Source organism: Myripristis murdjan, chromosome 13, assembly GCF_902150065.1.
Source record: "Myripristis murdjan chromosome 13, fMyrMur1.1, whole genome shotgun sequence".
NCBI classification, from domain to species: domain Eukaryota; kingdom Metazoa; phylum Chordata; class Actinopteri; order Holocentriformes; family Holocentridae; genus Myripristis; species Myripristis murdjan.
Genome location: NC_043992.1, coordinates 33,270,452 through 33,282,944, shown reverse-complemented (window position 1 = coordinate 33,282,944; position 12,493 = coordinate 33,270,452). Strand labels below are relative to the sequence as shown.

The window sequence follows — 12,493 nt, the reverse complement described above, 5'->3', positions numbered from 1 at the left end:
TTTCTAAATAGGTCATCTCACCGAGACCGAGGTCTAATTTGCAGGAGAGGCCATAGACATGTATACACACACACACACACAAAAATGCACAAGGTCACAGTCTGTCATATAGCCTACAAAAGCCAGACAGACGCAATTCAAACAAAGCAAATACAAACGCACAAAAAAAAAAAAAAAAAAAAAAAAAAAGTCAGAAATAAGTGATGTAAATTAACTAATTCAGTTTCTAGTTTGGAGCAAAGCATGTAAAATAAGTTTTGCCCAGCTCTAAGACCTGGAGATGTTATGATCTAGCACCATGATGTCTTTTCAAACTAATTAGAGAACACAGGTAGAGTCATTTTTAATAAGCACCTTATGGGTAAATAACAGCCAATGAAACTCCCATTGTATTTTTTTTTTTTTTTAAAGATGACCAGCTAACCTTTTCTTGTAAAATACAATGGTGAGCAAAAAAAGTGTAGATAATGTCCCCGTAATCGAAAACAGACCATTGCAGAGTGTAGTATGGCCCACTGAGTACTAGTAGAAAAAAACCTGTTGTGCAAACCAATTGTATTTTCTTTCCAATTTTAATTTCATTGTTTTCTAGGTATTCAATAAAGTTCTTAAGAGTCTGTTGTCCATCTATTTATACTTGTTTTGAGCATCTTACATTTGCTCTCCAGCCCTCCCAAGTGACTTTCTTTACACTTTTTTTTTTTTTTTTTACTCCCACTTGCTGTTTACATCCATCTTCTTTTCCAGAGAGATGTGCATTGGATGCTACTCTGTGCTCTTTCTGTCACGTAGCTTTAGAAGTCCCACAAAGCCCAGCAGAGCATAGCATAGCAGAGCAGAGCATTTTCTCCATACCCACACACACACACACACACACACACACACACACACTTTGCCTGAGGGACTGACTGAACTCCCATCTCTTTCTCTATACTACCAGCCCTCCTTGCACACCATAGCCTATTGTATGCACACAACTCAGCTATGATCAAAAATGAAAGACAGCACTGTTCTCAATAATGAAAGATGGTACGATCGGTGCTGTGGTCAAAATCAATGACCAAAATTATTTGGCTTATGTTACATACAGACACCAGCATTGAGTACCTGTCAGCAAATCCCTCAGCTTCATGCAACAGCTCAATTGTAGGCAAGACGGCAGGGCTGGTGCCAGTGTGCCAGGCTACAAGCTGAGGCAGCGGGTGTGTTGGCCCGGTGAGCGGTTACACTTCGATGAAAACACCACGGAGAGGAAATTTACACCTTGCATCCCCAGCGGTGCTTCATCATGGGAGGGAGGCGGTCACATGGAAGGGAAAGGGTTATCATCCAAGGGGAAACTTGTCAAGATAGAAATTCTCACACTATGAATAAATTTACATAAAATCAACACTGCCACTCACTGGTGGAGCAGATATCCTAAAGGAGTTAGGGAATCGTTTTATCATCTTTCAGTGACTCTTAAAACCAGGCCCCAGCAAGAGCGTGCTGTACACGCATTGTTGCTTTGATTTATCTTTGGACATACGATCAGCAGCGACGATCGAGGGGGGGGGGGAACAGGGTAGTCACAAAAGAGCCAACATTCAATCTCGGTGAGATAACAAAAAGGAAAACGAAAGACAGCTCCGGATGGCAGGATGCCCCTGGGGCGGCTGTGCTGTTATTATGTTGGAAAGGGCTGCTGAGCTGCGGTGTGGGGCAATTAGAGACCAGAGGATTGACTGGGGGAGGGTCCAGGCACAACAACCCGTCCGTGAAGTATTCTCAGCACAGAGAAAAGGAGCAACAAACCTCCATGTTTCCACATTAACCCGTATGTGGCAGCAACATTATGAAAAAAAAAAAAAAAGGGGAAAAAAAGCGGGGTTGGGTGGAACAGAGCAGATGAGGATGGATTTATGAAATGAAATAACAACCATCTGTTTATTTCCATGGAGAGAAGCTCGGTCTAAGCTGCTTTGCTGTCATCAGTGGAGTCCAAAATTAATATCAAGCGCCTGCATGCTTAACTTTCTGCTGCATGTGTTTGGATGATCTGCCTGGTAAGTATGCGGCAATTAGGCTGGTTTGGGATAATATACGTAAGCAGATGAATCATCTGTTGTTCTCATCTGAGTGTTAGTGCAGACACCGCGGCCAAGACAGGGGCTGCGTCTGTTATCTTTAACGTCACTCTGCTTTGGAAAAGTTCTGGCTGAAAACCACAGGGGCTCCAGGAATGGTCCAGCTGGAGAGTACGGGGACAAAAGAGGAAAAGCCAGTCCCAGAGTATCATTTCAGCGGTTCATGGACCACAGGCTGAGGTCACAGCCTTACAGCTATTGTGTGCTGTCGTTTACAGGCAGATAACGGAAGTAAAAACAGATTGGGTTGCAAAGCGGGAATGGAGTTTACGAGGCACACAGCTCGTCTGTTTTGCCAACTCTCAGATGGGTAACTTAAGCCCCCGAGCTTCACCTACGATGAGATCTCCACTGTCGCCTCTCATAACAGTACAGATCTCGCAGTGAAGAGGATACAATGGCAGCGAAGGGAGACAGTAACACAAGCTCGGTGCGAGAGGTAACAGTTGGCATTGCCAAGCGTCCACAGCCTTCACTCACTAACACGCCGTTTCCTTGCCCTCCAGCCCTTCGCGCTGCGGAGGAGCAGGTGTCTGCCCACATTCCTCACATAAGCTCTTGTCAAACATGGCGCACGGCAACAAGGACTCGCAGCTGCAGGACAATAGAATCACATTAAAAACTACAGGACGGCAGCCAGGCACAGACACTCAAACCCAGAGTCAAGGTAACGGTTTGTCGAAGGTCAGAATAAGCCTGTGTAACCTGAGACATCACCGAAAAAAAAGGGGAATGCGGTAAAAAAACAAAACAAACACAAAGATACATGAGTAGAGTCTAGTAATGGCAATAGCAATGGTTTAGTTACACTAGTAGCACGCAGGGGAAGTATAAATGCATCAGTTTACTTGAAGATTTTGTTTACATTGTTGTCTCAAAGAGATTTGGTCACATGGTAGCAGGCATAGTGATCTGTATTAAGTATTACCTCACCTCCACGATTTTTGACTGAACCTATCCACAAATAGTGGAAATCCAATCAATTCAATAAAAAAAAAAAAAAAGAAAAAAAAAAAAAGAAAACACACTTACGAGATGCAAACTCTGATGCAAACCCTGATAAAATGAATGTTTTCAGCCTGAATCGCTTCAGAAAGCCTGTGCTATGTATTTATTCGCTGCTGGGATAATTCAGTTGTGCACGGCATGTAATTTAAGAACATTTACTATCTCGTTATAGATATTGTGTCAACACAATTTAGTTTGACAATTACAACCTTGACAACAAAAATGTTTCAATTACCCCCTAAATCACTCAAGTGTGTGAGGAAAGAGTTTCTCCAAAGCTAGGAAGTGAGTGGTAGGGAAAAAAATAATAATAATAAAAAACATAAACAGGTGGTGGCTGCACAAATTCCCTAAGGCAGAGAGTTAATAGCTCATTTTTCTTACTTGACATAACTCTAAATTTCAAAATTACAAATAATAGCTCTCTCATTCTGCGATGCAAAATATTAACATAAAACTTTGCTTCAGCTGTGGCCGGGGTTTCACTAGTCATTTAATCTGACAGGGTCAGAGGGCTTGGTGTAAGGATTAGCTCACTTTGTATTTGGTTTCAGTTCTAACTTTGGGTTATTTACTTAATCCTCTTTGTGTTTTGAAGGACACAGAAAATCCACAAGAAAGTGCCACCGTTTCCAGTTTGCAAGCCTTCTTTGGAGCGGCAGATCACGCTAGGCCACACTTCCTGATGTTCGCGACAGTCCTGGCATCCTCCTCCCTTCTTCCTTCATTAATTAACCATTTGAGGAATTATGAATTTGCCCATTCTAGATACTGTGTGGACATTGTGATCACCCGGCATATTCAAAAGCATTCTGCGCAGCGCTTTGCGGTTAAATATTTTAATTTTTTTTAGGTTATTCTAGGAAATATTTCCCCAGGATGCAAAACCCATGTTGTAACAACGAGGAACATTGTTGTGCAAGATGCAAACATTGTGGTTGAGGTTTCTGCTTTTGTTCTCCACACTGATGCTTTTCTTTGCTAAAATAAGCCTGGAGGTCCCATCATTCACGGAGTCCCCATCGCTGGATCCCACACATCCTGGTTATATACATCCTGGTTATATACAACTTCTAGGTTCATATGGCTGATTGGGAATAGTGAGCTTACTGTTGATTCTTGCAACATTTTTTTTCTTTTGCGTTTTGATGTTTAGACCTGCCCCTTCAGATAAGCATGTCAGATATTTGTTTTTGCTTGCATGCATGGGGGACAACATGGGGTTAGATCATATGCAAAGTCTACAAGAACGGCATGTAATATCCTTCTGAATCTTATTTGATCTACAATCAGCTTGAACAAAATTGGTGAGAGAGTGTATCCTTGCTTAATACAAGACTTAACTGTGTGAAAACAACACGCAAAAGAACATGCAAGCACGCAGGCCAACACCGAGCAAAGCACAGAAAAAGATCAAGAGCTGGGTTTTATCACTTGCAGATAAAGCAGCTCCGCTTTTTTTTTTTATTTTATTCCAGTCGTGTTTACTGAAATTAAAAGCAGGCACCATGTATAGGGCTGGGGTACATGATAGGCAGGGTGCAACACAATTTTCATCAGATCAGCGACATATTGATGACAGGCACCCTTAGCCCCTCTCCGAAGCCGCCTGCAGATGTGGCATTGAGCCCAGAGAACGGGCGCCCTGTCTCTGGGGGCTTGCTGAAGCGCAGAACCGCCGGCCCCGAGGACTGAACAAGAGGCCTTTCTCTCACTGAGATGTGATCCTCCCCCTCCAAGACCTACAGGAGCAGCACTGGCAGCGTCACAGTTTGCTCGCCCCCATTGGTAGAGCTGGGCTTTCACATAGACTTGGCCGAGGCTTTAATTGATTTACATGGAACTCTCCCACTCCTGCTGCACAAGTCCATGTAAGGCAGTGCCAGCGAGCCAAGACACTCCTCTCACAGACAGCTGTGCCTCCCTCAACAACAGGCGGGCATCCACTCACTAAAACTTGCTGTCCAAGGGTCCCTTCAGACACACACTGGATATGATATGAAGAAGAAACCCTCAGACTCAATGGCCTTTGTGTGACAGCAACTTTGGGATGGAAAATATCAAATAATAAAAAGAAAATAGCCTGGAGTGTTTCCACACATGAAATTAAAAACGAACAGGAACTCGATGAGCAGCCAAAAAGCTGTACTTGTTTTGTAAGCCTTAAAATGTAACACTCTCTGGTAACAAACTATCCTCTAGTTTTCAAACTGAGGCATGCACATATGGAAATAATTAAACACCATTCATTGACAACTCATTCATTCACTGGAGAGCCAATTCAGCTTCTCAGTCTGCTTGTATTAGTCACAAAACCACCAAAGAAGTGCATGACAGTGTTTGCTGGTTTCTAGGACAGATTATGTGGAGATGTGCAGAGGAGAGGTACGACAGTGCACAGGGCCGTCGTTCCTTTGTGTGCCTCCAGTCCAGATTATCCCTTCCTGATTAAATAAACATTTCCAGCAATTGGAAAGGCCTGGATAGACGTGAAGAGAAAGAAAAGAGGAAAACCTCGTGTCGGAGAAACCCAACTCGGCCCAGTACAGGGCCAAGTGTGAGTGTGTGTGTGAGTGTGTGTGTGTGGAGGGGGGGCTGTACAGTAGGAGAGGATGAAGGGCCAAGGTGGGTGATGAGGCTCTGAAAGAAACGATTGAGGAAAAATTGCATCCTTTGCCAGGAGATGAGTTCTGCTCGCAGTAACTCAAAAAGAGCCCAGCTATGCCGGAGAGGGGGGTGAGTGGGCCACTTACTCTTCCCAGAGCCACAACATCAACACAGCCCTCCACTAGGTCAACATCACTGGCCAATTGGGTCTCTCTGCGGCACACAGATATTTGTCAATGGCCGCAGCGTTCACACTCACCGATCTGGGCACATCTTGCGCGGTCTCGGCTCCTCTCCTGCTCAGAACCGAATCAGAGATGATCTGCAATCAAACTGTTTACCACCTAACTTCACACTCGTTCAACTGCTAAAAGTAAGACTTGCCAGATATGATTTTCCAGTGCAAAACAACCTGAATTCGTCGAGCCAAATTAAACCAAAATGTCTCCCCTGCTGCCCCAGCACTTTTCAAAGATAAATATTTTACCATGCTCAAGGATTTAATACCCTCAAACTCCATGCCATATTTTGAGTTGACCATATTGAGTCTCTCCCAAGATACACAAATCCCCACACAATAGGCAATTAATTAATGAGACAACAATACACTGAGAGCAACAACTACCTAAACTGTGAATTAAAACTAATTTTCCTTGAAGGTGGACGTTTTAGTGCCAGGGGGGGCTACACTGGCACTCACACGATAAACACAAACCGAATGGACAGGAGAAATGCAGCATTGTAAATAAATGCAGAACCCAGAGCTGCAGAACCGCTATAACCTTGTGATAATATTTGAATACTGACATGAATGCATCATGAATTCAGTGGAGGATGGAGCAATGTGCTACACATGGCCTTGAATAAAGTGGACGAAAAAAAAAAAAAAAAAAAGCTCTTCCTCTTGGAGATGTCACATGGTTCCAGCGCTGTTACCTTGCACAAGTTAATGAATGGTACATGAGATTTCACTGCTGGCTTCTAATTGGACAACAGGCCAAAAGGTTAGGGGGAAAAAAAACCCTAAACAACGGCAAAACTGCATGCCTCTGCAAAAAAAAAAAAAAAAAAAAAAAAAAAAAAATCCATAATTGCATTGCTCTATTCTTTGACAACCAATGGCTGCACAGGAATATGAACAATGGCTGCTGATGCCACGTATATTTTCCGGAAGCATTCAGAATACAATAACGCTGCAATGTGGCAATTGTTTTGCTCCACCCAAGACGACCCCCACTCCTCTGTCATTATTATCTCAGTCACCTCTTTTTCACACCTGGACCCCGTGATGAAGACAACCAGCAGCCATCACTGGCAATCTGAAAACCATTATGAGGACAGGGACTCAGGCTGCAGCACACGTTACCTCCACAAGAAAAGGTGAGCTTCTATGACCAAAGACGGAATAGGAAAATGCACAGATTTGGTGGAATTTAGTTTAACCTGGCTAAACATGCTAGAATATTACAGTTACATTTGCCCAATTACAACGCAAGAAGAAAATTAGTTTATCTTTTGACATCTACATTTTTGTTTTTATTACTTTCTGAAACATTTTTCTGGGGGAAAAAAAAACACCAACACCAACAACAATAAAAAAAAAAACTCATTACAAACTCATTACCACCATTTAGACAACTGAAGCCAGAGCTGCATTTAACTTTGCACACAAAATGAGCATTCCCTGAATTGAATGACTGATCCTGTGTAACTACAGCTGAGCAAAATGCTTTTGTTTTTGTCTCACCAGCGCTAAGATTTACATTTTGCTCTGTGCTGCCAACAGGACACTTGGATGGCCCACCCAGATCCTGCTCAGTAAATCACAGCTGCAACACACAATGTCCAGAACATCCGCACACCACACACACACACACACACACACACACACCCCTATAATTTGAGAAGCTGTAGCTTCATGGAAATGCAGCTACAATTTGAAACACATCACTCCATGACTGGGAATCATAGTCATTGGCAGATATGATTTTAATTTTGTTATAAGAAATCAGAATTTATGTTGGAGATTGTGTGTGTGTGTTTTTTTTGTTTGTTTGTTTTGTTTTGTTTTGTTTTTGGTGGGGGGAACTGTAGGGCAGTGTCATTTCTGAACAAAAGGGACAGGGCAAGACTGAACTTAAATATCAAAATTGCTTATCAAATCTATTTTTCACAACAGTGTTGTACAATTAAATATGTAATAATACATATATGGGCCAGATCAATACAATTTAATACAATACCAGATAGTATTATGATAAAATTATTTCTCTTTTTATTGTAGTTTATTTATATGCAATTGTTAAACCTTTAACTAAACATAATGGAGAGGATGCCAGGTAGGCTAAATATAAACATATATACTGAACAGAATAAAATTCAACTTCTGCTATGTTTTACAAAAATAAGCAAATATTAAAATACTTAGTAATGAAGAAAACTCTGGTATTTCCAATGATGAGATAATTCAAAATGATTTTTACTGTGTAGCCTACAAGCTTTAACCTGCATAATGGCAGAAGCAGAAATAAAATGCAAGAAAATAACACAGATTCTTCTTAGTATATATTTGCAGATACAACCGGAGCTGAATTTTTGGATACCTGTTACAATTCCTCACACAAAGACATTAGGGAATGGAAAAAGGAGTGACAAAAGGAAATTCAGTCCCTCCATCTGTTTCCTTTCTTATCAATACCTCACAATTTGGGAATTTCCGGCCTGCCACATTTAGCTTATCTGAAAATAATTAAGACAAGGATAACTTAGGCCTGCTCTCCACCGAGTGTTATCATCAATGAGCTTTGTTGCAAGGCAGAAACATGGCAAAAAATAAAAAATAAAAAATAAATCTCAAGACATGCCTAAAGTCTGTAATTATTATTCTGGACAAACACTGTTGACATTTCACTGACTTTATTTTCCATAGCATCAGTGCAATACCAAATGAATAAATGACTATTTTTTTTTCAAGGTGACTGACTGCAGAATATTAGAATGTATGTGTACCATACATATGAAGAGGTGTGTGTGTGTGTGTGTGTCATGCACTAAATGCAGTTCACCGAATAAGGTCTGCAGCTGACAATGTCTGACTAAAAAAGCGAATAAAATTAAAAATCAACTTTTTGCTGATGACTCAAGTCAGCTCTGTGGGAAGCTGCCTGACACAAGTTAATTAGAAAAAAAAAAAAAAAAAAAAAAAAAAATCATGACCCAAATTAAACGAGTACACCTGTGCACTGGGGGACGAGGCAGGCATGGCCTAAGGCTCTTACAGGGGGTTTCAAACCACTAGACAGCAGACTAGGTATCTCCAGGTTATCCACCTCCCTGACACTGTATTCCTCCTCACCATCATCATCATCATCATCACCACCATCATCACCAACCTTACCTTTTTGTGTCTGTCTTTGAAAGGTAACGCAGGCCATTGCATCTCCTGTAAAAAGTCTTGCCAGTGTTTCTGGTCCTGATCAGACGAGATGAAGACGATTTCCAATTTGTCTTTATGTTCGGACGTCTTTTTGAATTTGCTGTAGAAGTCGCACAGGCTGGCGTTGAACTGCTTGCACGGGGCGTTCAGGCTACATCCAAAGAAGAGCCCGACCAAGGACAGCTTGGCGCCCAGCGACTGCACGTCTACCTCGGCTTTCTCACTGTTGACAAGCCGCTCCCCGAGTAGATTCACCAGAAACTCCGACATCGCCGCTACAGTCCTTCAAAACACAATATTGCCCTTCAGCCAACACTGCTGCACATGAAACCGCTAGGCTCGGCGACAACCAACACTCCCTCTGTCTCCAATTTTGGGTTTTGGTTGAGCTCCCAGCCCTGTAGACGCTGCGGACGGCCGGCTTCCCGTCTCTCCCCGCTGCTCGTCCCTCCAGTGTGAGCGCTGTGCAGGAATGCGCTCCGGTTATATCGCCCTGACTGCAACACTGATTGCGCTCTTTTTTTCTCTCTCTCCAAAGCACACACTTTCATCCCGACAAACAGTTAAGACTACAGCGGCGACACTGTAGCACCAGCCCAACCTATGTAGTTTTATAGATGTCTTAAGCATAGGAAATATTGGTTAAATCTTTTTAAAAATCAGATTATACATGTACTCTACCCTAAAACTGACTTTTTTTTTTTTTTTAGTCAAAAGCAGCATGAATCGGGGGTTTACCGTATTAAAAAACAAACGAATAAACAAGAAAAAGCACTATATAGTTTTAATAGCATTTTAAAACCTGAATTGATTAGATTTCAACAATAATACACATTAATTTCTGCAAATATCACCAAGGCTACAGCTGCATTGGTGAGAGCCGCAAGGCAGTGTGCATTCCTATGCGTAGGGAGACACCTAGTGTTCATTATAGGAAAACACCTTATACGTGATGTTAAACATCGACTCAAGTTTTATTGTGCTCTACTGCAAGGAAACCATACACACACACACACACCAACACGCCGACACACACAGGAGAACACTGACAAGACTTAAACAAACAGATGTTGACACAGGAAACCAAATTCAATAAAAAAAAATATTTGGGGTACAATTACAGTTCAAGATTAAGCAATTCCAACCATATGGAGACAACATGTATTCCTTCATTTCTTCTACATGTTTCTCTTGCAGATATTCCAGTATAAAAATCATAGTGTTATACAATGGGTTGTAAGTGTGAGGCTGCAGCTGCGGACTGACTTCATGTATTACTGGGTGTTGTAGAATCTGAGTAGTGGCAAATGAAATGTGTAGTAAGACAACAGCAAGTACATCTTGAGTGATTTGTGTTGGAAAATTAGGATTTAATCCCTCAGTCCTCGGTGAACATCATCCTCACCAGTTCGGCTTTGAAGCACTGCTCCTCCACCAGCTTCTGAGGCTGCAACAAACAGACAGAGACAGATGGAGGTCTTTCAACACAGGTACAACAGAGGAGCCTCTCCTGCCTGAATCAGACTAATGCACTTCACGCACGAGTCACTACTGTGAAACTGTGAATGGTAGCAGAGGTTCATGAGGGATCCTGTGCGAAGAATTTGGTATGCTTAACTGGTATATATAAAACTTTGTCTTGAAATAAAGGGACATTTCTTTAAAACATTACAAGTAAGAGACTAGACTAAGTAGAATCCGTGTCAGTCAAATAAGCACATCAGAATAGCTGGAAGTCAGTCTTACTGTGCCGTATCGCATCAGCGTGGGAACGCCGCTCAGCTTCAGTGTCTTCTTGAAGTCATTATTTGGATTCTTCCAGCTGAGAGATGAAAAAAAAAAAAAAAAAAAAAAAACTTAGTAGGCAGCTGATATATGTAGTCTTAGAATAATACTAAATTTGTGAGAGCAGGCTGAAAAATTTTCCACAGGATATTTGACTTCTTAAAACAGCATTTGGGCAAGAACTTAGTAAATATGCAGAATTCACTGTATACAGTTAGTCTGACAGGTGGGAGCCTAAACGTTGGACCCTTTCACATATATCTTCAGTAATATGCACTTCTCAAATCCATCCTTTACAGAGCATCCATATGTGACCGACTCCAAATTTGTTACTCTTATTGCGTGAATGCAAACCAACTCAATTTCAAAATTTCAGAAAGATTTTTAAGATGCAAAGGAGCAGCAGCAGAGTTGTTTCCTTTCCCAGACAGGCGAGCAGAGTCACTTTGACAAAACTTGAAGTCAGCTGTTCAAGAAACACACTGAATAATATTTTCTTCCTTTGTTCACCCTGAGGTTGCCTCTGGCTTGTCTCTGAAAAAAAAAAAATAAATAAAAAAAAATCTGTATTTTCTCCTATGTGCCAATTACCTTGTCTAGTACCTTGGAATGACATGTATATCACACATGTCCATTTTACTGACACTATGCATGTGGCTGTCTGGGCATTTAAATCTGCTGCACCCATTCTATGTGGCACTGCATGGATGTGGCATCTAGAAGCTTAAAATGTAAATTTACATTTTACATGACATCCACAGGAATGGATTCCTAAGAAAATAAAAGCAATAATCTGATAGATAAAAGAGGCTTCTAGAGATTGTATTTTCTTACATTTTAAGAAGTCAAGAGAAACCCAAACTGAAGAATTATCCAAATGTAAAATGAAATCTACCTCGATCATGTGCTGTAGTGTTTAGTGACATCAGGTGTCATCTGACTGAGTCCCGAGGCTGTGATGTGGTTGACATTTTAACACGAAACGTGGGAACACAGGAGGATATAATACTTACTAGTCCCTCTGTCCAACTTGGCAGTAGATGAAAACAGAGCCCTCAGGAAGGTGAGACATCTCTCCTCTTACAACTGGCTCGGCTGAGGTGGAGGGAGAAAAGCTGTTAAAACGGAGTGAATGATGCACTGCAGGTCCACTAAACATGACACAGTCTAGCAGCACAATGATCAGACTTGCCCGCTACACAGTCCGGACACCAGCTCTTCCCCTGAGCGTCTTTATCCCCAGAGAAGTAGGCGAAAATGTCCTTTCCCTTCCTGTCAGAGACGGCTTGGCAGAATTCATCATAGCCACGGACATTTACTTCTTCGTAGTGGGCCATTTTTTTAAAACTACAAAGAGCTCAGTTGTGAAAGGCACTGCTAAAAGTGAGAGTCAAGTGGTCTCTGGTCTCCAAAATCACAGGAGTGCAAAATATACTGAGGACAGGAGGAGCAAAACTTCAGTGATAACACTTCCTGTTTGTGCAAAGGTTCTTAAAGGGGCCGTGCATTCAAATACTAATTGCAACAAGGG

The 12,493-nt window shown here is 41.8% G+C and overlaps 2 protein-coding genes across 2 annotated transcripts in view; both read right to left on the bottom strand.

Annotated features, from left to right (window-relative positions):
- Nucleotides 1–9,661, bottom strand: part of nxn (nucleoredoxin) — a 54,089-nt gene extending 44,428 nt beyond the window's left edge. Inside the window, exon 1 of the mRNA XM_030067125.1 lies at nt 9,139–9,661. Within this exon, the coding sequence (XP_029922985.1) occupies nt 9,139–9,447 (309 nt within the window). The 5' untranslated portion in view covers nt 9,448–9,661. The remainder of the gene's footprint in view (nt 1–9,138) is intronic.
- A 471-nt stretch (nt 9,662–10,132) lies between these two features.
- txndc17 (thioredoxin domain containing 17) lies at nt 10,133–12,460 on the bottom strand. Its single transcript, XM_030067190.1, has 4 exons — nt 12,155–12,460; nt 11,976–12,057; nt 10,924–10,999; nt 10,133–10,624 (listed from the first exon to the last, which is right to left on the bottom strand). Exons 1-4 carry the CDS (start codon nt 12,297–12,299, stop codon nt 10,556–10,558), a joined length of 372 nt encoding a protein of 123 aa, XP_029923050.1. The 5' UTR covers nt 12,300–12,460; the 3' UTR covers nt 10,133–10,555.
- Between the last annotated feature and the right edge of the window lie 33 nt (nt 12,461–12,493).